At 44.2% G+C, this 25,197-nt stretch overlaps 1 protein-coding gene across 2 annotated transcripts in view; it reads left to right on the top strand.

The window, feature by feature from the left end:
- Positions 1–24,487, top strand: part of LOC118224832 (guanine nucleotide exchange factor VAV3) — a 71,191-nt gene extending 46,704 nt beyond the window's left edge. The window contains exons 17-28 of one of the 2 annotated variants that reach the window (XM_035412605.1): positions 258–355; positions 2,308–2,330; positions 3,070–3,103; positions 6,271–6,401; positions 8,928–8,993; positions 10,403–10,437; positions 10,959–11,075; positions 12,221–12,308; positions 13,066–13,195; positions 17,502–17,582; positions 18,949–19,100; positions 20,076–24,487. In XM_035412605.1, coding sequence (XP_035268496.1) covers positions 258–355; positions 2,308–2,330; positions 3,070–3,103; positions 6,271–6,401; positions 8,928–8,993; positions 10,403–10,437; positions 10,959–11,075; positions 12,221–12,308; positions 13,066–13,195; positions 17,502–17,582; positions 18,949–19,100; positions 20,076–20,120 — 1,000 coding nt within the window. In that variant the 3' untranslated portion in view covers positions 20,121–24,487. The remainder of the gene's footprint in view (positions 1–257; positions 356–2,307; positions 2,331–3,069; positions 3,104–6,270; positions 6,402–8,927; positions 8,994–10,402; positions 10,438–10,958; positions 11,076–12,220; positions 12,309–13,065; positions 13,196–17,501; positions 17,583–18,948; positions 19,101–20,075) is intronic. The other variant, XM_035412606.1, reaches the window with a different exon arrangement.
- The last annotated feature ends 710 nt before the right edge of the window (positions 24,488–25,197 follow it).

Here is a 25,197-nt window from a genome sequence, read left to right as displayed (position 1 = left end):
CATGTAACAGAGAGAAGGGATACATACCTCGGGCTACTTTTTTTTTTTTTGTGAAAGGAAGTAATGGGTGACACTTCTGACCTTAAACCCTCAGCTCTATTAGACTCCAAACTCTGTCTCATCAGATCATCAACCCCCCCCACCCCCCCCTCCACCCCCACCACCACCAAGCCCCCACCTCCCCACCGGTCTGAGAGCTCCTCTCGTAAATGAGTGCTGGATTAGATTTGTAAGAGTGTCAAATCTCTGCCTGGCAGGGGGATCTTCAATCAGGGGTACCTGTGCTCCAAGTGTGGGGCGGGGGCACATAAAGAGTGTCTGGGGAGACTGGGGAGCTGTGGGAAAACCAGCCCGGGTAAGTCTTTTTCCGTCTGGCCTCTTGACAGCAGGCTATCTCTGCTATAACATCAATGCCACAGCCATACCGACTGTACACCCAGATACCCTTTAAAGAGGAGCTCCTGAGAAACCACATACACTGCTATGAAACTCTCCTGTGGAATATGTACATATTTATTTGTGTGTACTTTTCGTATATCAGTAATGCTCACACGCAAATGAAATACACACACATCAACTACTCATATACATGTATCCAATCTTTTATATGTGCATGCAAGTAGGCTGTTTCATATGTGTGTTTGCATGGTAGGATTCCCTCTGGTTAAAGTAAAATCTGGCTTCACTGAAATGCCTTCTGGTTGCAGATAAAGCAAAATGTCCTTGCACACATTCATGTGAAGGGGTGGGGTAGAGCTTTGGGAACAAAAATAGGTAGATTGCAGTGTATTTACTTTAAGCCACTTAATAACAGGAGTTAAAACCACTAGGCTAAAGCCACTAAAGTAAACATTACGCATTAGCAAGTTAGTTTGCTAACTTTAGCTGATATCTTCTGGTTACCAGCTGTGTATATTGGTTTCTATAGCTACAATTTACAAAAGATAATGGTTGGGAAAAATTATATGTGTATATGCATACTATTCATATTCACACATGACATACTCACTAAGTCTCCATACTTACTGCACCTCCAATATGCTTATATTCCTATCTGTGTAGGTAGCCACAAGGAAGAAAAATCAATACTGTCAGGCCTGAGTCAAATTTGCCTTTGAAATATTTAAGTCTTTTAGAAGGCAGTTAAATGAACACTACTGAAGATCCCTGATAATTTTCTGCCCACTTAGTTACCTAACAAAATGTAGCTCCATATGAATTCAAGTATTGAACAAAATGAATACTTCTTCACAAATTGTCATTTATCTATAGGAGATTTTCAGGTGTACAAAGTGTTTCGAAAGCAGATTTGGCCCAGGTCTGCAGAGTGGTTGATGTTGTTCATACCTCCAAAGTATTGGATGATGTGATGATTGTTATGAATGTCTCTGACGAAAGACACCGGGGAAGGCTGGCGTGTAGCCAGGCGGCTATGTAATGCCTGCTCTTGTTTTTTGTTGGTCTTGGCATTGCTTATTAAACTCGTGGCACCAGCACAATAACCTGTCTGCAAGCCACACCTGGGCGCCTCGTGCTCTTGCCCGATTAGTGGCACCCTGAAAGCAGCTGGAGACATGCCAGTCCGAAATGTTTTTGCAATATTGCATTTCTCGTAAATTCTATTTAAACTGCCTATGATAAACAGGTGGCGCGCACACACACAGTATAATGGCGTTAGTGATAAAGAACGAAGCTTGTATTAGAGCAAATATTTAGTCTTCCTGACAGACCACAGTATAACTCCGTGATGTATGCCTGCCTCAACGTACGCCTCTTTATGGTTGGACAGTTTTGACTTATGATGGCCCGGGTCGAGATCAATCATTTGTTTAAAGGTTCAGGAGCACAGAGCGTAGGACACGACGCGGCGGAAAATGGAAATGTACAAATCACTGGCTGGGCAAAATAGCAAAAGGGAGGTGTGCTGCAATGGCCGCCTGCTCTGCTGTGCCCTGCTGTCTGCAGGAGTCTTTTGTCATTCGCCGCACTTCAGCTGCTCTCTCCCGCTCGTTTACGGCTGCTGTCCTCTTTTGTGTTATCTGGAAAGTGTACTATCGTGCGCTGGGCCAAAGTTCAGCGCGATACATGCAGCCTGTGAAGAGGCAGTCGTCCCCAGAGAGCCAATGAGGCAAACTCTTAACAAAACAGTCTGTAGTCCTGCCCCAAGTCGTTTGCACTAGGCTGCTGTCAGGTAACCGCAGCAGAACAAAACAAAACCGACAGCCTGCCGCGCGCTAACGAACGCCGCAACAGGTCGGACTGTCCGATGGTACGCACTCACTATGCCTGTTTCCAAATTTATTTCAGATTCCGGCACCCTGAGATCGCAGGTAAGACGTCTGTGACTTTCACTCTGTTGTTCTGTGGTGATAAAAACGCTACCTTTTTTTTACGGTTTCCCAAGAAGCAATTGTCATTTTCTCATAATGTTGCAGAAGTATGTTATTAGCGCTAATTTCTTCACACATTTTGTTGTTTTGCTGCTTGTCTAACACTGGCTTGCAAGAAGTTAATGTACAAGTGTTGATGCATTTTTTTTTATAGCTTATGCTCGTGTTTGCTTGATTTAGAGGTTTTGCAGTAAATGACCCTAGCATATAAATGCATGTATGTACATGTGTCGTCTCATTACAGAAAGTGTGAATGTTGAGATGGTAGAAATTACTCCAACCAGCAATCATTGGACATTTTGATTGTACCACTGACAAGCTATTCCGTGCTTGTGTTACTGCAGTAATATAGTGCACCATACTGCATTTATCATATACATATCAGCACAGATATGACTATATTCCTAATAAACGCGACCACAGATGCATGTAAAATTTCATACACATAACAAATTCCATATAATATATGCAATCAGGATGGGATTACTTTCATATTAGTGTCTATTTACCAAGTGCTACAGGCAGATATGATATATATATATATATATATGAGTAAACCATACAAATATATATGCATATAGTTAGGGAAGTCTATATTTGTCCATTAATTGTTCCAGTCAGGCTAGCCCTTTCTCTGGGACAGTGTGCAGATCACATTTGTTCTCTCCCCTCCCCGCAGAAAAAGACAGACCACGGAAGACGGCATGACCCAGGTCAGTACGCTTTGAGCGCGTTTGGAGCCGGGCGCGTATTCCGTCGCTCCGCATCTCCTTCCTCTCTCCTAACGCGGCGCGAGACGCCCCGAGCTCACGAGCCGCGGAACGCGAGGCTGAATCCCCCCCAAAAATGTGCGCGCGCGTGCTTTCCTTCTAACGCTTCGCATTAAGACGTGGAGAATCCACCTCCTCCCGCTCCGCATCGCGCCGAAATCATCACCTGCCGCATTGTTTCGGCCATGATCTTTTTTATAATTTTGCCTATTTCGCGTTGCGCGAGTTGGAAAAGGGCCGCTGATTTGCATCTTCCCTTCTGTTGATGTAGCGATTTTCATGCTCCAGGGCACGCGGAGCGCCTCCGTAATAGCTCAGTGTAGCTCTTGCCTAAGAGGACAGGCTGTTGCATGCAACCAGCACTTACAGTAACTGTCTGTAATTAGATACCCACTTATTTATGTGTTGCACATTTGAACCCTCTGCTGGGGTCCCGCACGAACACTCACGCACAATGCGCTGTTTTGAGAAACCCTATCCGCAGTAACTAAACCCTGCATGATAGGGTATAGTGTTCTAGCTTTGAGTGCTTTGAGTAATACATCCTATTGCCACATGAATAGAGAGGGGATGGTCTGACAAAACAAATCTCTCAGTCATGCACCTACTTGCCCACTGCAATTGCAGCATTGCTTTTTTTAACTTAATGAGGACTATTGAGTTGTTTCACGTGAAATTGAATCATGAACCTTTTTAAATCAAGACACAAACAAAATATCAGGCAGAGCTTTGCAGGGCGTTGTTTAGTAGAGCACATGGCCAAGGCAGTAAAATGGCTCAAATGGGCAGGCTTTATCTTATGAAGATTGTAAAAAATGCTTTGTTGATAATGATAATAACAACAAGAGCAACAACAATAATAATAGATTGCTACAGTTTTTTAAATACATTTTTTCAGCTTTGAGTGTTACAGCTTTAGATGCACTCATTTCTGAAGTGAGAAAATCACTTCAGAATATATGGTGACTGATTAGGGGCTGTCATACAGCATAATTATAATGCAGACGTGGTGTTTTTTTAATTTTCATTTTAATTATATTACTTCTGTATGTTTAAAGCATATTACACTTAACAATAGGCCACATTCTGTTGACCCTTAATAGAGCAGAAGTTTCACAGCAATTGGACTGAAGTGTCATGAGAACCAGAGCATCTGGGCTTTGAATTTGCATCTCTCAGGTTCTGGGGCAACAAACAACTAATGCTTCCAAAAAAGGGAGGGGTGAGAGGAGGGGGGTAGGTAAAGAAAGCTATCTTTCACAGCACCGTTTCTTTGAAAGGTCATCAAGCCATGATGCACTTCTGTGCATTTGTTAATGAACAGCACTCTCTTGGGCTCAGGAGAATCAGCTAAGTCTCGTTTTTTTTTTGGAAAGAAGAGTGGGCGGGATCAATAAATGCGAAGTAAAAGAATCCAGCCATGGAAATTGTTCCTGCGGAGCGCCAAGCCGCGGTTGGCCAGTGATGAAAAGCTGTGAGGAGAATGGTAGCCGTGGCAGCAGTGGCAGGAGGAACGCCCCCGTGCCAGCCGTAATGGGATCATGAATATTTGAAGTAAATGGGAAAGTGTTCAGATATAAGGAGGCTTTTTTGTTAACTCTGCTAAAGACACGCGCACGCACGCTCACACGCACGCTCACACGCACGCTCACACGCACGCTCACACACACACACTGTAAATGCTGGAGTTCACTGCTGTTGAGAGATCCTCGTGGAAGGTTTAGGCAGTCTATTGGAAGTGATTAGAGAAGAACTGGGATCTGTTTGTTTGTGGTGTTTTGTGCTGGAGCACATATTTCATGACAAGTACTTACCATGTCATTTAAAATACATATTTATTCATGCTTTATCGGAAAGGCAAGTGTGTTCACCCTCCGCATTAATTATTCTTCTGCAATGGATCTTTGTAACCCTTTGTAAGTGCCATATGAGGAAGAAATTCCTGGCTTTACCCTCTCTCTCTCTCTTTCTCTCTCTCTCACTCTCTCTCTCTCTTTTTCTCTCTCTCTCTCTCTTTCTCTCTCTCTCACTCTCTCTCTCTCACTCTCTCTCTCTCTTTTGCCCATGATGTTGTGCATAATTCCAAGGTTTTTTAATGAGCAGTGCTGGGGAGAAAGAGGCCCAGTCACAATTATTGGCAGATATCCTCCCGGTTGTCTTCCTCCAGAATGCTGGGCTTGTGTGAACTGTCCTCCCTGAGAGAGACAGAGCCCGATTCACAGGCTTTCCAGCCTTTTAACTGGCTTCAAAGATGCTTCCATCCTTCGGGCGTGTGCCACTATTCACAAACTTAAGGGTCTTTGTGCTCTCACAAGGGGCCACTGATGTGTTTAAGTGCACCTCCTTGCGTTGTCTTTGTGCAGTAAAAGTGAAAATGGCCAAAAAGAGCAGTCGGTCGCCACGTTCAAATGCGGCTTGAGCCCCGTGCTTCATATTGAGTTTTAATGCCCACCTTTTTTGTTGATAAGCATCTGGTGCCCAGAAAATCCACTCGTTCTGCATAGTTTAACCAGCAGGGGGAGACCTTTGAGCTCAATTACGCTAATCACAAAAATCATCGCTCCAATCTGTAATTTGGATAATTACATGCTACAGTATGCCGCCGACGACCAGAGCCAATACACAGAAAGCAGGGCAAGTAATGAAAACAAATACAGCCTGCCACCGCTGCCGTTCAGGGAGGGCAGACAGCATTTATCTGCTGTGGAGACCTCTCCATTACAAAAACAAATACCCATGGTTGCGAATCGTATTGAGTGAGAATCACTCGCTTTGAATGGTGTGTAACTGACTCATTATGCGCCAAGTCCATTTTAATTATCATTAAAGCAGCTGGGAAAGAACACAGAAATTGGAAATTAGCATGTGGCATGCACATTCTGGGGGTCGTTTTGATGCGCTGAAATATTTATGCCAAGAACAGACAGGCTCAAGATGGCTCCCGAGCTTTCCCTCTCTCGCACTTTTTGTGTACATAACCAGGCATTTAGGATTTCGCAAGCAGTGAATGTAGAGCTATGAGCATTTTCACATCTCTTTCCAGAGCCAACTGCGTAGATGTAGTGTGGCCCAGATTCACTGAAGTGGTGTTTTTGTGTGTGCGTTCACAGGTTTGCCTAAGATGCTGGCGACTCGTAACTATCATGGCGTCCCAAGCCCAGTGTGTGGACCCCCGTTGAACATTCAGGCTGGGGACATCATAGAGTTGATCTGCGCAGATCTGCATAGTTCCTGGTGGCAGGTGAGGGGCAATGCCGTTGAGCAATGCAAAACAATACATTTAAAAAATCCCACCTAAATGCTAACTAGGTTTTTGCCAGGGCCACAACATTACCTCTGAAGGCTGTGTAAATCTCCTAACTGCAATGTACCTAGTGATGTGGCTCACAAGTTTTTTTTACAGCTTTCTCATGCCAGCTATCTCTCAGCAAATTTCTCATGACGTTCTAGTGCAGCCATTATCTTATCTACCATGAAAACCGTTGACACAAGCTTCAGTGTGAAGATTTACACCCACCTACATAATCTGACTGTATACGGTGCTTGCTGTGTGTGGTGACATGTAATGATAAACTTGAATGTGTTGGGAAAGCCCCATATGAAAATGACTGTGAATGCCTGTAATTTCTCCTAGAACTTCCTTGTAGAGTGGTATACTGTATGTATAGTTTACGTACAAAGCAAAAAGCCACATTCTGGAAGTTTCTCCGTAGAAGCGAACTGAAGTGAACACACAGCAGTCGCTTGTTCCAGTCAGATTGCCTTTGTCACTGTGAAGCTCTTTCTCAGTGCTGGAAATAGGTGCGGAAATGAAAGCTTTGGGTTGGCACTTCGTGGATTGATGCTCGCTTATTTTTGGCTCGTGTCCGCGCTGCCACGGCCAGGGCTTTATCGTGGCACGAGAATCGCGTGTTCCCTCTCGCCTGGCCCCGGCCGGGCTGCGGCTCTGTGGAGGACTCGGGCGGGAATAGGCATTTTGGTGCGATTTCTGAGGCTTTTGTGTGCTGTCATTTTCTGACGGCGCACAGGAAAACAGAAACGCGCACCCAGAGGCTCGCTAAGTCGGCAAGGCTTCAGACGCCGGCTTAGGCTGGCGGCCTGTTCAAGGAAGCGTGCGCCTGCGACCGTATTCCTGCAGATGTCGATGCGGGAGGAGGGGGAGGGGGGGGAGTGGCAGGCGGTAGGTGGTTGGCGGCAAGAGTGGGGAACGGCGAAAGCCCCAGCTGCGAAATGGAAATGTGGATTATTTATTTATTTTATTTCATGCAAAATTACACTTCACACTTCATGAGGCTACTTAATCTTCGCAGCCCTTTGGCGACAATGGGACGGAATTACAGAATACCGAGCATTCATCTTCTGCATAACCTAGAGACAATTATTCCTGTACTGGTGCCAGACAAATACAATCAATCAACGTAATTTCATTTTACCCTTTGGCTGCCATCTGTTTACTCTAACAGGGTTATAAGTTTAATCTTTATCATGCGCTTATCCGCGCCGTAACAAATAGAAGAGGTTTTCAGGAGCATTGATAAAATGTTATTACACTAAATGCATCATGGACGTTTTAGGATTGGGTTTCAAATTTGATTTGTGCAGAAGGGTGGATTAGCTGAAATGCACTTCTTGCTGTAATCAAAAGACAGTATGAGGGAAAGGATATCGAAATAACCTTGCTTTGTGCCACTTTATTCAAGTAATGTCCAATACAAACGTAAGACACAACTACATTGGTATGGATTGTACCAATTTGTGTTTCCATTGCCAGGCATTATCTCAAACCTAATGAAAAATAAAAATGTTCAATAATCTCACTTAAAATGTTTGTGGAAGTACAGTGAAATATGGCGAGCAATCTTTTTTGCTTTTGAAACGGGTTTCCTCCTTTTTCTCCCCAATTTGGAATGCCCGATCGTGCAAAGCGCTCACCCCTGCAGCCCTGCTCTGGGCTGAGAGTGGAGACGAGCGCACGCCTTCCTTTGAAGCGTGCGAAGCGGGGCTTGTGAGCGCCCGACCGACCAGCGGGGCTCGCCTCTGCGCGGTGAGACGCTGTCGTCCCGGGTGACTGAAGCCCTCCCACACCTGCGTCTCGCTCGCGCCAATTTGCGTCGCCCCGCTGGGCTGCCGGCCGCGGTCGGCGCGGTCTGGACATGACACGCGACTGTAAGGCCCGTCTGTGTCCTATCATAGTGTTTTAACGGGATGAGACACCCAGCAGGGCCCAGGCCATTATTTTTAACCAGTTACACATGATATGCTGGTATTTCATTTTTTCTTTCTTTTTTTTGGGGGGGGGGGGGGGGGGGGCAGTGGTGAGGGTTTTTTTTATTATCACTCAGGCATGTGAGACTCTATACATGCATAAACCTGAGGATCGTATGGTAATGTGGTGTCTGGCATCAAGAGTCAATTTCACACAGTTCTCTTCTTTTAAGAGTGCTTTCTTTTATGTATGGAAAACAGGCTAATTTCTTTTGCATTCCAATTCAGTCTCGGTTTAGGCTGAGGATGTGAATGCCTGTTTGTTTATGGTGATTGTTTTCCCATAAGCAGTGCCCTGCTCTGGCATTCAAAGACATGCAAAGGAGTTGCTATCGCTGCGAACCAGGGCCCTTATTTTGATGCTGTTCAAACCTGTCCACGAGGAGAATATGAACAATAATTAACACCAGCTATATATTTGTGGCACCGTGCTAATTGTTACTGAATTATTGAGTGGGAGTCTAGCAGCCAAATGTAATGCAATTATCTGCCATGGTTTCAGGGAAGAATACAGGCGAAGAGAGAAGTTGGCTTCTTTCCAAGTGATGCTGTGAAGCCATGCCCATGTGTAAGCATTAAACTGTAATTCTTTTACATACACTACAATAATAGCTTTTGCCTCAATATGGTAATGAACACATATGCAGTGAAGCAACAGTTTGATGACTGCCAGCCTCTTTTCCCTTTGCCATTTTTCAGTAATTTTATCCCTTATAAGGAGCGCTTCAGATTGAAACATCTTCATAGTTCAGTCCATTCATAAAATGCCCTGCAATTGGAGTCATTTCTTGCTATGGAGTTTCACCAATTTCCCAACTCAAAGTCCAGAAGAAACCTCTCATGGAATCACAATGAATGCCTCTCATTTCCCTGACTCTTCTAACAAACTGAGGCTTTGCTGTGATGTTTAACATTCATGGTATTTTTATATTTTTCTGTCACCTGTTTTGGCACAGCCCTTATGTAACTTGCAATTTCATAACTTTGAATTCATGTGCAATATATACATATCCTAAGAAACCTCAGGCACCTGGTTGTCTGAGGTCAACAATAAAATGTAGTTAATGATTTAACACTCATTATCACACATTATTGGAAAGATAAGAAGGGCATGAATTTTGGTCATCATAGATCAAGAGGAAGCCACTTGTTACCAAGACTCATTTTAAGATTTGTTCACACAAAACTCTTCTTCTTATTCAACTTCAACACACACTCGCGCACACACACACACACACACATACACACACACGCACACGCACACGTTTGAGTAAAGAGAAGACTTCCTGTCTGGGTAAAGAGACAGAATTCACTTGCTTTTCAGATGACCTCAAGAGCTGTACAAATGTGCTAATGCAAGAGCTGTATTTGCCGGCTTGTTATCTACAGTCGCCAAAGATGAGCTCATTAATTACAGATGAAATCTGAGCCACTCTGCAAAACTTATGAAATGTCTTCATTCCTAAACATGTTCCTAATGAGCAACACTTTGACCCCTTTATCACTGAAATCTTAGATAAAAATTTGAAAGTTAGAATTTTATTTAGAAGTTCCTTACTTTTGTTACAAAACAGGCTTGATTTCTGACAGGATTTCAAGTTGTTTGTTGAAAGGCAAGAAATCCTATAATGCTAGTGAACTAATTCTTCTCAGTCACAGGCACTTAGCAAGCTGAGTAAGTGGTAATAAAAACAGTGTTTGATTATTTTCTTTGTCAGGAATGGTACTGTAACTCCTGTTTTTTACTGTGTGTGAAGTTGACCGTGTGAAGAGCAGAATAGGGAACTTACACGAGCATTTAGGAGCTGTGTGAGCGAGACATTAAATTGAATTCTAAAGGCTAAATTAACTATAGCTAAGAGAGATCTCTCATTTAGAAGAGCTGATTTCAGCCATATAGTGAAACACAACTTAATACCTAATGGTTTGGTGAGATTCATTCCACGAATAACGAGTCATTCCATTCCTCTACACCAGGTTCCAAAACCAGTGGATTATTCAGCACAGCCCTGGTATGTCAGCACATTTGTATTATTTTAACACTGTATACTGAAGTGTTATTTTCATCTAGCAGTTTACATTACAAGTTATGAGTGCCATAAACATACTCATATAACGTGTTTGTTATGGTGTTGAGCCCTCTCAAATGATAGTTAACGTTTTCCCTACATTGCATTAATGTTGTAACCGTGTCACCCTTTCAGAAGAGCATGTGGAAATGGAATGATACTCTATCCTGAGAGAGCTGTTATTTTAGTATGCGTTATCACCATTAAGAGCTCTCTTCCCTCTAATATTCAGGCTTCAATTAATTTATTTTTCATGGTTTGTTGTTTATTTGCCACTTTGACACAGTGTTTCTTGGCTGCCTTAAGCCAGGGACAGGGAACAATTTCCAAATTGTGTTGTCTTGCTTTTATTTAAAAATTTTTTTGTCATAACAAACGAACGTTGTTCAGCACTTTGGAATAGTTCCATTGTGAAGACTCCATGTAACAAGTGCATTTCGATTGATCGATTGATCATTCCACAGGTTTGCCGGGCCAATGGAAAGACTCCAGGCAGAGGCAGAGCTCATAAACCGCGGGAACAGCACCTACCTGGTGAGACACAGGAGTAAGGAATGCACGGAGTACGCCATCAGTATAAAGTAAGTCAGCAGAATCTTATTACGCCCTTCATAAGGCAGAATCGCCATAACCTGTTACGAATATGGCCCCTGTCTCTCCCTCATAAACAGTGTGTGGTGCGTTCCCCCAAAGACGTGGCACAGCAAGGGGGCCCCTCTGTGTCTTTCTGTTCCCGTCTGTTCCTACTGCATGGTTTATGGTGCCGGTAAAAAAGAGCACTTTGCTTAAAAAAAGTTTGTGCACACTTGGTTAAATTGTTCTGTGCTGCTGACTCTGGGTCTCGGAGGAATATCTTAGAGTTATCTAGGAACAGCCGAGTGTCTTACCTTGTGTTAGGCATCATTCGCTCGCCAGGCGAGGAGGGGGAGGGTGTTCTTCAAGGCATTAGCGCTCTTTCATAAGCAGACGGATCGTGCTCAAAGCTCATAATCGCACGACAGTCTTAATTGCCTGCTCTTGCTGTGTGCTTGAACTGTGAACGGTGCAGAACGGCCCCTCAATGGCCGCTCAACTTTATTCATCCTAACGGCAGAAAGAGGATGGCAGGCCATATTTGTTGAAACGGCATGAAACTGTCTGTCTGAAACAGACAATACGTTCTCTTCCCCCCCCCCCCACCCCTCTGTAGTGTGTGGTATGTGCCCTGTCAGGGGAGGAGCCAGCTGGAATAAGACGCCGCCAGAATTCTAAATTAAGCTTTGGCATTTCAATTTATAATAAGCACGTCACTGGATTTTTTTTTGCGTACAATATGGATTAGGAATATTATTAGGAGGCTTATTCGGCAGCCAAGTGATAAGAGGCTCATTCCGGAAAGTAATGAAGATCAGAGAGGGGGGGGGGGGGTGGGGAGAGCATGCACGCCCAGACACAAAGGCTAATGTGATTGCGACTCCGCTTGTGCCAGCGTAGCTCATGCCGCCACAATCAAGGGCGCAATGAGTGATTTGGCCCCCGAAAAGCGCCCGCAGATTTACATCGGCACCTCTGTCCCGTAAATACAGTTTGGTAATGAGAACCCGGGCCACTTCTATTGACGTCTCTGTACATTTTGTGTCAGGGAGCTTTGGCCCCCATGCATTATCATGGCAGCTCACCCTTGGGGTCAGTATTGATCTCAATGATCACCAGAAAATTACACTCATAACTTATTCATTGCCCACAGGTATAACAACGATGTGAAGCACATCAAGATCTTAACTAAGGAGAGCTGTTTCTACATCGCAGAGAATAAGAAGTTCAGGAGTATTTTAGTAAGTGAGCAGGCTTTTTTTTTCGTATTAAAAGAAATTACTGTAAACATTTGTTGTTGTTTTTAATTTAGTGGTGAGTAATTAATCTTATTTCAGACCCATAAAAACTGAAGGGCTAGGAGGGTTTATGGATCCCAAGGAATGTGGAATGGTCCGGTTGACTAAACATTTCTAATTTCATTCTCTTGGCTTTGAATTTCATCCAGCACTATTCAATGTCAGCAATACAGTATGCTTCTCCACTTTGACGGATTAGTCTGCACAAGCTGATGAACAACATATCTGTCCTGTAGCTGCATAGTCAGATATCCTTACATAGGGCCAGAGGATCTGCCTTGCTATGTTGTTAGCTGCTGTAGCAACACCTGTCTCTTTTGAGCTTCTGGCTTTCTTGATGAGTATCTCCATGGCTGTAATGTTGTGTATTCAGATAACTTCCTTGAGACTGAAAAGGCTATCTATCTTTTTGGATGATTACGGTATGCCCTGACATGAATAACTGTGTTTAATATTATATTAATGTGTCAAGGTGTTACTGGCCATGATTTATGGACAATAAAGTTGAACAGTAATAGCTTCCCAAACAGCTTTGCTTATGATTGTAGTTGCACCAGTGTAGAACACAAATTTGATTTCACTTTTTTTGCCCTAGAAGTGTTGAGGGTTTGAGTCTGGTATGGAGTCTGAATGTGTAAAAATACGGTAGACTAACTGCTTCCTAGTTCACTAATTATTTTTGTTTGATGCGTTTGGCCAGGAGTTGATAGAGTACTACAAGCATCATTCACTGAAAGAGGGCTTCAGAAGTCTGGACACCACATTGCAGTTCCCCTACAAGGAACCAGAGAACGCAGCCATGCACCGAACCAACAGGCTCGGGGGAAACAGTGAGTATACAAGGCACAGCCAGCTTTTTTAAATAAACGAAAGCAAGACATAAATCTCAATTCAGATATTTTTTTTAATTAAAAGGTACAATCCACCATAAACACTAATTGGATTTTGTAATTGGACTTGATTTAATAATTCGTATAGTATTCCAAATAACCTTGTAGCGTCACACCGCTTAAAAGTATTCATATATCCAGCCACATTTCCTACTGCTTGGAAAATCTATAGCAGACTTGTTTACTCAGCTGATAGATGCAGGACTGTGATGCCAATTTTCATGAAAAATGTTTTTTGGGCATGGCATTTCCCTGTTTAAATAGAATTCATTTGTTTATGATATACGGCTAAAGTGTGTGTTGTCTTATATGTATGGCACAATAGATTTTCTACAGGTATTCACACTGATTAATACTTGGAATGCGGTTAAAAAGATAGATACATAAATGTGTTGAGTTCTCGTTGGAAGGAAAGGGTTAAAAGCCTTGCTTCTGCTGACAGCTCACTGCTGGCTCTAGCAGCGTTCTGGGTTGATCGAGAGTTTATGACGCACTGCAATCAGCGCTTAGATGAGATTTCATTGTAGCGCCATATGTCATTGTGCAAAAAAGCAAGAAAAAGAGTCCCAGGATTGCTGAAGGTCGTGCTGCATGTGGGAAATATATCCAGATTGCAAAGCCCCACTCTCATTTTGAAGAGCTTGTCAGTCAAATTTTCCAATCTTTAAACAAACAAACAAAGGAGATTGGGGAGCGACAAGAGTCCTTGACTAAAGAATCCAAATTCATGAAGGCCATTTTTCTCCCTGCAATTCTTGGGAAGGTCTTCTCTCATGGTACCAGATTTGCTCTTCTGTTTTTCCTCCTGCTTTAAAAATGAATGCAAATGTTTGTTTTTTTAATGCAAGTGAATCATCAATATTCATTTCTAAAAAAAATCAGCCTCCATGGCATTGCAGCAAACCTGTAATCATGGTGTTTATATAGACAACTGCACCAACAGAAGACTGAGCAATACCTTGTCAATCAGTGATGTTGCATTATGATCAGAAGGTTTCAGCTGAAATGCAAATATATTATTAAAAAATATATTTTTTAAAAACCTGCTGGCTCTTTCCAGAATCTTTTCACCTGATTGAAATGTCAATCCGCTTTTGGTTAAACACTGTTTTCAATGTGCTAATTAGACTTGTTAGCGGGGGTGACAGTTCATCTGTGCTGTGAGTTTTTGGATGAGGAGATTCGGAAGTAAAATTGAATTTTGTTTCTCTTGCCACAGGCTCCCCCCCATCCCCATACTGTATATTTTAATTTCCTGGGACCCCTGGAGTAGGCTGCCATATCTAGTTTTGAAATTCGGTGTTCAGTATTCAGTGTATTCTACTGTGAATGCAATGTACTCTCTTGCTATGGATGGTCGACCTATAACCCTCAATGGCGGTGGTTGCATCATGAATAACAACAACATTTTGAAGGGGGAAAAAAAAGTTTTATGGAAGGTGTCTTTGTGGTGAATAGATGGCGGTTCTGCAACAGGCATTTGACTTCCTCTCATTTTATGGAAGCGGCGTGGGCAGAATCAGAAATGTCAACCGGTCGGATATCACAGGCAGGCAAGGTGGATTGTGGGTAGAAAAGAGACCTTTCTGAAAAGCGCCATGCATTCATGAATAAATGCATCCTGCGATCCACGCTGCTGCAGAGATCGCTCTCTAAATATGTGAGCAGATGTTTTTGAAAAATAGCACAGTCCCAACAGCTCTGTCAAATGCCGGTTATTTAACCTCTGCCATCAGCAATGATGGACATTCTGAAAGGGATTCATTGCGCTAGTGTATTTTGGAAATGTTCGTTGTATTTGTATTCTTGCATCCATGACAAACATATTAACATGTTTGAGGTCTTTGCATATCATTATTATATATACATATAAATGATATATACACTACATTTCCAAAAGTATGTGGACACCCCTTAGTAATTAGTGGTTTGGGCTATTTCAGCTACACCCATTGCTAACAGGTACATAAAAGCATGCAGCATGCATCAATCATGCAGCCATGCAATCTCCATTGACAAACACTGGCAGTATAATGGGTCATACTGAAGAGCCCAGTGACTTTCAACATGGCACTGCCATAGGATGCCACCTTTCCGAAGTCAGTTCATCAAATTTCTGCCCTGCTAGAACTGCCCCAGTCAAATGTAAATGCTGTTATTGTGAAGTGGAAACGTAGGATCAACAGCAGCTCGGCTGAGAAGTGGTAGACCACACTCGTTCACAGAGTGGGGCTGCCGAGTGCTGAAGCATGTAACGTGTAAAACTCACCTGTACTCGGTTGCAGCACTCACTAAAGGGTTCCAAACTACCGCTGGAAACACTGTCAGCACAAGGACTGTTTGTCAAGAGTTTCGTGAAATAGATTTTCGTGGCCGAGCAGCCGTACACAAGCCTAAGATCACCGTGTACCATGTCAAGGGTTGGCTGGAGTGGTGTAAAGCACGCCCCCATTGGACTCTGGAGCAGCAGAAACATGTTCTCTGGAATGATGAATCACGCTTCACCTCCCGGCAGTCTGACGGACGAATCTGGGTTTGTGCCAACTGTAAAGTTTGGTGGAGGAGGAATAATGGTCTGGGCCTGTTTTTCATGGTTTGGGCTTGGCCCCTTAATTCCAGTGAAGGGAAATCTTAATGCTACAGCATACAGTGACATTGTAGAGAATTGTGCACTTCCAACATTGGGGCAACAGTTTGGTGAAGGCCCTTTTCTGTTTCAGTATGACAATGCCCTCATGCACAAAGCAAGGTCCATTAAGAAATGGTTTGCGTAGTTTGGTGGAGAAAAACTTGACTGGCCTGCACAAATACCTTACCACAGCCCCATAAAACACCTTTGGGATGAATTGGAATGTCGACTGCGAGCCAGGCCTTACGCCCAACATCAGCACCTGACCTAACTAATGTTCTTGTGGCTGAATGGAAACAAATCCCTGCAACCATGTTCCAAAATCTAGTGGAAAGCCTTCCCAGAAGAATGGAGGCTGTTATAGCAGTAAAGGGGGGACCAACTCCATATTAATGCCCATGGTTTTGGGATGAGATGTTCAACAAGCACACATGGGTGTGATGTTTGAGTGTCCACATACTTTTGGCCATGTAGTGTATGTCTGTAAAGATTACGTACTGTACATGCAGTATGTTTACAACGAAAGGGAACTTTAATTTCTTTTAGAGGAAAATGTCAAAACACTAAAAATAGTAAAATACATATAAAACAAGCTCATTGAACATAACCATGCAGTGAAGTAGAAAAAAAACATCTTTAAATGCTTTAATTAGGCGTGTGCTTGTACACACCGTCTCTGTTTCCTCCTGCCGGTGTGTTTGACATGAAAGGCCCTTTGCGGGGTGTTGATGCCTGACACTCACCGTTACGCCTCTGTCTGAGGAGGCGGTGAGGACCGCGGCGCAGCCTGTCGCGGGTCAGCCAGCGTGCACTGTGTGTGTGTGTGTGTGTGTGTGTGTGGGCGGGGGCGTGGAAGCTTCCACGCTGAAGACTTAAGGCCTGCAGGGTTTCTTTTTTTTTTTCGATAGAAAATCACAGGGAGTTTTCCCTCGCTTCGTCGTTACTTCACAAATGTCCCGTGCCCACAGACGTAGAGGTGGCGTGCACCGTCCGGTGGAAGTGAGCGACACCCGTTTTTTAACTGCTATGGTGGTAAATTTGTGCCATGTTGCACACTGCATTGCATTTGCCTTCTGCCGGAGGGGAGGCCAGTAAACATATTGCGGAGTTGACACTAACTTTTTCAGCATATTGGTCTAGCTAGTCAGATGCGGCATCAGATGGCAACATAACGGAGTCTAACATGAGGGAAGGAACTGTTTCTGTTTCTGTGCTGTTCATCTCAGCAAATGGAACAAGAAAAATAAGTCAGTTCCCCTGTATTGCCTTCTTCAGTTTATGTGCGTTAGGGCAAAGTAAGATGAATTCAATTTTCACCCGATTTTTCACACGGTTTTCATTTTACAAGGCAAACCAATACTAGTGCCACCTGCACAAATCTGGAGTTTGGCTTATCTGTGGCTGTTTGGCACCATTGTATGTATTAAAATATGAACTTGAAGCTGGAGTTTGGTATAATTCTGGCTGTTAGTTGCAGTTTTTTTTTTTTTACTGCGCTGTTATCAGCCTTTGTTTGCCTTTCAACTTTTGGTTGATATTAAACATATCTTTTCCTTTGCTTCTCTCCTTTTTTCTTTGCTTCCCTCCCCCCTCCCCCACCCCCTCCCCCTCCCCAAGCTCCATTTCTCTGTGGGCTTTCTTTTGTAACTGCTGCCGGCTACAGCTTTGTTCCTCCCTCCTCTGCTCCTTTCTGGTCAGGTACAGGTACTGCTTTCTATTCCTTTTCATTTGGCTTTTTAGCAGTCTGCGCAGGCCCATATCAGGCTTATCATTCCCCCTACACCATCCCGAGCTTTGCATTTCTCTGTGGTTGTGTTTTTGGTGTGTGCATGTGTGTGTGTGTGTGTGTGTGCGTGTTAAACTTATGCTGTCTTCTTCTGTGCTGTCAGAGACGTGGCCTCCCTGTGGGTAATTTCCCATTTCGGGGACGTACCCCTGGAGGCTGAACATATCCGTCTGGCCCAATGAAATGTTACCGAGAGCCATTATCCGAGCGGGCTTCCTTGTCCTCGGCACAGCTGAGAATGCAGGAGGCAGGCAGGGTCAAATTGTTGTTCCTCCTAAGAGCTCTAAGCTCAGTTTATACTGTCATTTTAGTGGGCGTATGAATGCAGCTTATTGGCTCAACGCCATCTGTCTGTACCAGGCAGTTTGGAAACAACATGTTGATTACTGGAAACAAAGAGGCACGCACTCGCACACACCTAGCAGTAGGGCTCAGAGGTCTTTCTGAAAGAGAAAGAGAGGCACTCACCTGACACGCATGTAAACAAAGTGACGTTTATTAGTAATTTAGTAATTTAGTGATATATATATATATATATATATATGTACAGTATATATATATATGTGTGTGTGTGTGTGTGCGGTTGTGTGTTATTGATTGTGTCAGGCATATTTAAGACAACACAAAAATGCACTTGCCAGATAAGCAGTGGATTCATTTTTTTTTAAACCTAGTTTTTCTTTCCTCCTGAATGTCGGGAACAGCTCTTGTGTGGTTTTATTGCACCAAATGAGTGTGGATTATGCTGTTGACACATCTCTAGGCATAATCAGTTGAGCCACTTCATTTTGATTCGATCTGCCTTGATTTGTAAAAAAATAAAAAAATAATTCATTTATTTTAATTGGATGTGCTAAGACAGGCAAATGAGTGTGGACTGAATTAAAATGTTTGTGTTAGATCCGGGAATTCCACCATGAGTCACTTGTGTAAATGTGAGAATCACACTGTATTTCAGTACACTTTCTGATAGTTTGTCATCCTCCCTTGTTCAACACACACACACACACTGAACACACGCACACACTCGCACACACACTGGACACACAAACACACACACACACACTGAACACACAAACACACACACACATACACACACACACATGCACGCGCACACACAGATGCACGCACGCACACACACACACACACACACACACACAGGCACATTCAACACACACACGCACACACGGTCGTGCACACGCGCGCACACACACACACACACACACACACGTGAACACACATACGCACAGGGCTTACACTTTATTCTCTGTCTTTCAGTGTTCACTCCGAAAGTCATGGGCATCGCCATCGCCCGTTATGACTTCTGCGCCAGAGACACGCGGGAGCTGTCACTCCAGGAAGGGGATGTGGTGAAGATCTACACAACGTCCGGCGCCAACGGATGGTGGAGGGGGGAGGTTAATGGCCGGGTGAGTGGCCCCCACCCAGTGGGGGAGCCGTAAACAAACAGCGACACCCCGATAAGGCCGGGAAAGATATTGTTCGTACAACCATGTATAATGAACATCCCCCGCTCACACAAATTCATTTAAAGTGGAATCCCATTAAGTCTGTGGGAAAAAAAGAACTGGGGAATCAAAAGAGCAAACAGTGATGTGGATGAAGGCTTTATGCATTTTCCTCCCTGTGGGATGGGGGGGGGGGGGGGGGACACAAAAACAAAACCTGTGTCTTTCTTTTTTGTCTCTGGCTTTTATGCTCCTCCACTTAAACTACTCACGCCGTTCGAAACAAGGGCCCTGGTCTTTTTTTAACTGAAATGTCGAGGTTCTTGCTTTTCTTTTGCGGGTGTCGTTAATAGTTTTGTGGATCAGTGGGCATCGGTGCCTTTGTGCGGCCCCGATGGCTCTGTGTGGGCTGCTGGGAATGTGGAGGGCTGAGTGGTTTTCACAGTGGTCACAGATTGAGCCCCCGTGGAGCAACTGGCCCTGTGACTCAAAGGTCACTCAAAGGTCTGCGTCCAGGCCCCCTGTCTCCGCCAGACCTCGTGTGCCCCGTTAAGAGGGGAAAGAGCAAAGATGGGGGTGGGCAAAAGAGGGGTCTTTTGGCGACGTGACGTTTTGCCCGCCTTGGCTGCATGTGAGGGAGTCAGACCGTCAGTGAATCAGATAATGGCGGAAGCGCACCAAGCGCAGAGCTGTGATGGACTACTGCTGGATTTTATTATCCCAAGCACAGCTGCAGCCATCAGCGCTTGGTAACCCAACACGGTAACTGTTCTGCCTAATGTACTGTGAAGCACATCTCATTGGCCGCTCCCTCCCCGCCTGCCGATTTTTGCTCCCCGTCTTCAAGGTTATTGATAGACAGCCGCTCTCTGATGCAAGCCCGAGCAATATTCTCTCCTCTTACTGTAGTTTGATCCTGCCTTCTTCCAATTTCAGGTGGGCTGGTTCCCCTCCACCTACGTAGAAGAGGGAGAAGAGTGATGGACACGGGAGGCGGGGACACCCGGAACTCCGCCCTCGCCCCCCCCTCCTGCTGCTCTGCCCTCAAACAACTTTGGGGGGGAAAAAAAGGAAAAGTGTGAGACAATGCAAAAGAAAGAAAAAAAAGAAGCAACAACAAAAAAGGAAACGCCCCGGTCGGGCCGCTGGCTTCGCCGCGGCTGGGAAGCGCGGGGAGCTGCGCGCTAGCCCGCGCTGACAGATTAATGGCTAGCCTGCAGCTTTAGCGGCGAGAGGCTGCCAGTCTGCCTGTCAGCGGGGACCCGCTCGGAGCCAGACCCTCTGCCTCCCGGAAGAAGCTCACGCATCCAGACAGCTTCATTCCCCCTGTCACTCTCCCCGCCTGCCGGCTGCGGCAGCCCTGTCGCTGGTAAATATTTAAATACATCTCCATCCCCAGCAAAGAGTCTCCTTGATGAGTTGGAATTAGGAAAAAAAAAAAAAAAAAGCCCTTAGCTGTTTCATTTTAGCCCCGCAAGACGCTTCCTCTGTGCTGACCTTGCCGGTGTCCTACTTACCTGTGTTATTATTGATGACTTCATCCTCCTCCCTCCCTCGCTCTCAGAGCGGAAGGCTGGGCGGCCAGCACGCTGTCTGCCACCTAAGCCTCTTTTCGGCACGCATCGCGATCGCTGCCCCGGACTCTGAAATGCCCCGAAACGGCACGCGGGCCCGCAGAGAGAAGGAGCGGGGAGCGCCATGTCACGTGACCGGTTGATTGCTGTCGTGTTCTCCGCCCCTCGTGTTCGGTTCAATGTAAAGACGTTTACTGTTTTTTTTCTTTTCTTTTTTTTTGCTGTGCTTATCTCAGAAGGCGCGTTGTTTGCTGTCACACGGCGTTTATCTGATTTTCAGATAGCTGCGGTGTCAGCGAACAAGCAAATACAGCCGCAACGCCGAGCGGCTTGTTGACAGAAAACAAAGGCGATCGCTCCGTCGCTCTTGTAAACAATTTGGGCCTGCAACTCGGAGAAGATTGCGGCTTTCCACTCCGAAGGGATCTCATTAGATATTACAGCCGGCACCTTCCTAATCCAGTAATGAGTAGGATTTGTGCACGTTTGACAAAATAATTGCATTGAACTGAGCAGGTGCAAAACACTGTCATCGGAATGATAAAAAGTAATAATTATCGAGTGGGTTTAAAAACCAGCTCAACGCGGCAATTTGCGGGAGTTAAATTTAGTGTTCAGGTGCATAGTTAGGCTGGTAGAAGAGCATCTGTCTGTTTTGCTTGTCTGTGTGAATGGCAGATTTTGAAATGGGGTAAAACAGAACTTGACATGTTAACGGCCATTAAATGTGCTGGGTAGGCAGGCAAAGCGGAGAAGATTTACATTAGACCTTTCCGTACTGGCTGCAGCCATGCTAAAGTGGAAGGGAAACCTGAAGCCATGGACAAATTTGAACAAATTCACACAAGCATACGACTGAATACAAAACAATGTCACACCTGTGTCTCCAAGAATAATTTTCTAAAATTAATTTACCTTTTTAATCTTATGAATGAGTCTTTTGAGGATTTTGCAAATGAAAATAAATGCTGACACTGAAATAAGGGGAAGATTGACTGTTCCATTAGCAGTAGCCGCAGGGCGTTAGCATGCCTGTTGTATCCGCGGCTAATCATGCCAAATTCAGAATTAGAATCCCAGTCACACGTTTCCTGTGGAAGTGCTGCCAACAGGAGCCGGAGTGAACCCTTTTCCTTTGAGTTACAATATGTGACAGGTGCGCGTTGTTTTCTGTTGTTGGAAAACGGTAAGGCGAAGGCAAGCAAAGAGCAGTGCACAAAAGCCGGATTTAACCCTCAGCGGCTTTGCGGAAACTTTAAATACAATCGCGGCGCTTCGCTCGGGGCCGCTGGGAACAGAATGCGGCTCGCCCTCGCTTCGGCGCGGTCTCCGCCGTCGTTCGGTTCTGCTGAAGGCCGCGTTCGCCGCCCGTCCAGGATTAATAACTCCGGAGACAAAGGGTACTGTGGGCCTTCGCGTGATGCACAACTGCTGTGGCAGATTAAACATCATTCGGGAACCGCTGCTGTGACAAGCTTGCACACAGGCAACGCTCAGCCGCTGAGGTTTAATAAAGCGACAGATCTCAGTTCACACAAATGCTACAGGAGCGTGACGTGCTTCTCTCCAACGACGCCTTGACGCCGTGGTGACCAGCAGGCCGCAGCGGTCGGCGTTGATGTTCAGAACCCCATGCAGACTAGAATAACGCGCGTGCGGGCTGAGCGTGCTAATGCACCGGGTGCTGCAAGCTGGTGGCTTAACCTCAGCTTTTGCCAAGGGCCGGGGTACATAGATTGACACTAGAGAGAGCTGTTGGAATGCTGTGAAATTTTACCTCCCTTCCTACCCTGCAATAAGACTGAGAGGCACTCCTAGCGATGACTGAGTCCAGCAATAGGTTGTTAGATAGTACTGCTCTGTCAAACCTTATATCAATTTTATATCTACGTTGTTTAATTTTTTCACCTATACTTCCTGAATAGTTGTTGCTGAGAAACGGGCATGTTTCCTGTCTGGTACAGTTTGAGCTCTGACAGTTAAAGAGGAAAACAAATGCCTCAAAACAACAATATTGCATTTCTACTTCCTGAAAGGATTATCTATTAAGGACTTAAATGAAAGGACTGGTCAGGTTGTTTTCGTATTTAATGAAAAAATTGCTTACATGCTTCTTAATGTGAGTGTTCTGGTGTAAGTATGCCCTTATCTCCCACAGCGTGAATTTCTGTGTTGCTAAAGCTGATCAGAACAATATATATGCACTTGTGAAAATGTTCCAAATATGCTGTTTGATAGTCAGGTTTGCTACAATATATGTGGTCAAGGATGCCCATTTATTGAATTGCTTAAAGAAATGTATTGAAGGAATTTTTGTACTGGATATAACATATTGTGAACTGTGTTCAGTTTGTATATGAGATTTTTTTGTATCTTTTTCTGTTTTTGTACATTTTAGATTAAGTTAGCTGCTACAATGCCTGCAGTTGTTTTCCCTATTTGGGAGAATGAAAAAATTATTTTATTTTTTTTTAATGTATGATTTTACCATGTTAATGAAGGATTACTTGCATTTTCATTGCACACAATGCTGCCTAGTTGCCACTAGATGTCAGCATTGAAAACAACACGGATTCCTTACTTAATTCAACAGCAGATCCGAAGAGAACAATTACGCCCATCCACCTTAACTTGTACGTAAAAGAATTGTTTCCACGGTCTTATCTGAGAAATATTTGGGGTAATTGTTTAACTTATATAATATTATATATGAATTTATTACTATTCAGCTTCATTAAATACTATGTATTGCCTTTTCACACAGTTTGCTCTCTACAAAGCATTGATCCCGGACTGTGTACTGAAAAAACCATAGGCACTTGGCTGGTGTCTGATGTAGCCATCAGAACCCATTTGCACCCCAGATGTGAGGACTATTTCACGAATGCGGTTTCCCAATAATTGTCCAACGACTGGGACAATCCGGTTTCTTACAGGTCACCAATCAGAATACATGGCGTTTCGGACGGTCCAGCGGCCCCGCACACAGAGCTTAAGTAGCTTTTGTCGTTCGCTTAAACGCGGAGGCCGTCCGGGCGGAGCGGAGATTATCGCTGCCCGTTGAAGCGCTTCTGCTTTCACTCAGACGAGAGGCGCAAGAATTGGTTTTCTAAGCTCCGCTCCGGTAATCTGTTCACTTTCCTCTTCCCAGGAGATGAACTCTGACAACAGGGATTTGACAGCTTCTATATATATGAGGAACATCCTCGCTGCAGACCACCGCTGCTCTAATCATCCTGTGATCTCTAACCCCCGCAAATGCCTGTTCTGTCACTGCGCTGCATTGCCGCAGATGCAGCCGCTCGCTGGTTAACTCTGTAGACGGACGAAATCCACGTTTGGGGTGAGGGGGGTGAGGGGGGTGCAGCGTGTAACGTCTTGCACACCAGTATTGAGGTGGGTGGTGGGTGGGGGGAGAAAGACCCATTTTTGCTTCTGATTGGATTAATTATTTTGTCAGTGTTTACATCAATCGAAGCCTTGTCCCTGTTTCACTAAAGCCATATTTAGTCCGTAAGTCTGCATTGTTCCTGTATAAAAAAGCCTATCCCAATCAATAGTTCCTCTGATATATTGAACAGTGTATTGATAATGTGTGCTCTTCCCTGAAGCCAAAGATGTGTCTCTGCTCATGGAGTTCAGATACCATGGAAACCTGCCATGGCGACCTTATGTGTTGCTGTGCAGTCCGAGTTTATCACCTATTGCTGTATCATAATAAACTGTGAATATGTACAAATCACACAATAAAATGTATATTGCTTTTTTTGTAAAGTGGGTTCATGTGTGTGTTTTTTTTCCCACAAGTGAACTTGGAACAAATTTGTATTTCATTTGCAGATGATGAGATGTTATTACCTTTTCAGTTGACTGACTGGGGAGCACCTTTAAAGGCACTTATTTGCTTATTTAATTATGTCTGCTGGCTGGTATGTTTTACAGGCTTAATTGGCTAATTGGCATGCATGAGAATGCTCTAAATTAAGCCACGTATCCACCTTGGTCATTTTAGAAATGAGAATGGGGATCTATCAGAAACTGAAGAGCTGAAAAGCTGTTTGCTCATGCTGTAGTGTGTGAAATGAAATGCGGTTCTTCATTTGCATGACTGTTATCTGTCTGCATTTATAGCATTTTAGCATTAAAATGAAAAACCGACATGTAAATCAGAGATAAAATATTACATCTAGCTGCAGCAAACCTAAAAGATATTAGATCAATTGCACATGTTTGTGCCATTTCAGTACAGTCATGTGTTCTTGTCCTAAAAAATATGCATGTATAGGCTGCACAAATAGAAGTATATGCTAAGTGAATAGACTGTGTGAATGGGGTATTTTGCAGATGGTATGTTTTCTAGTATATGCAGTCTGTGTTGACATAATACTAAAACATTCTTCTATATTTGATATTTGAATGTATGTTTTCTTAAATGTGTTCTGTACAGTTTACCTTCGTTTTTTTAATCTGCAGACATGATGGTG

This window comes from Anguilla anguilla, chromosome 4 (genome assembly GCF_013347855.1).
Source record: "Anguilla anguilla isolate fAngAng1 chromosome 4, fAngAng1.pri, whole genome shotgun sequence".
In the NCBI taxonomy this organism is placed as follows: Eukaryota; Metazoa; Chordata; class Actinopteri; order Anguilliformes; family Anguillidae; genus Anguilla; species Anguilla anguilla.
Note: the sequence above shows the minus strand (reverse complement) of the source record. Positions and strands in the feature narration are given on the sequence as shown.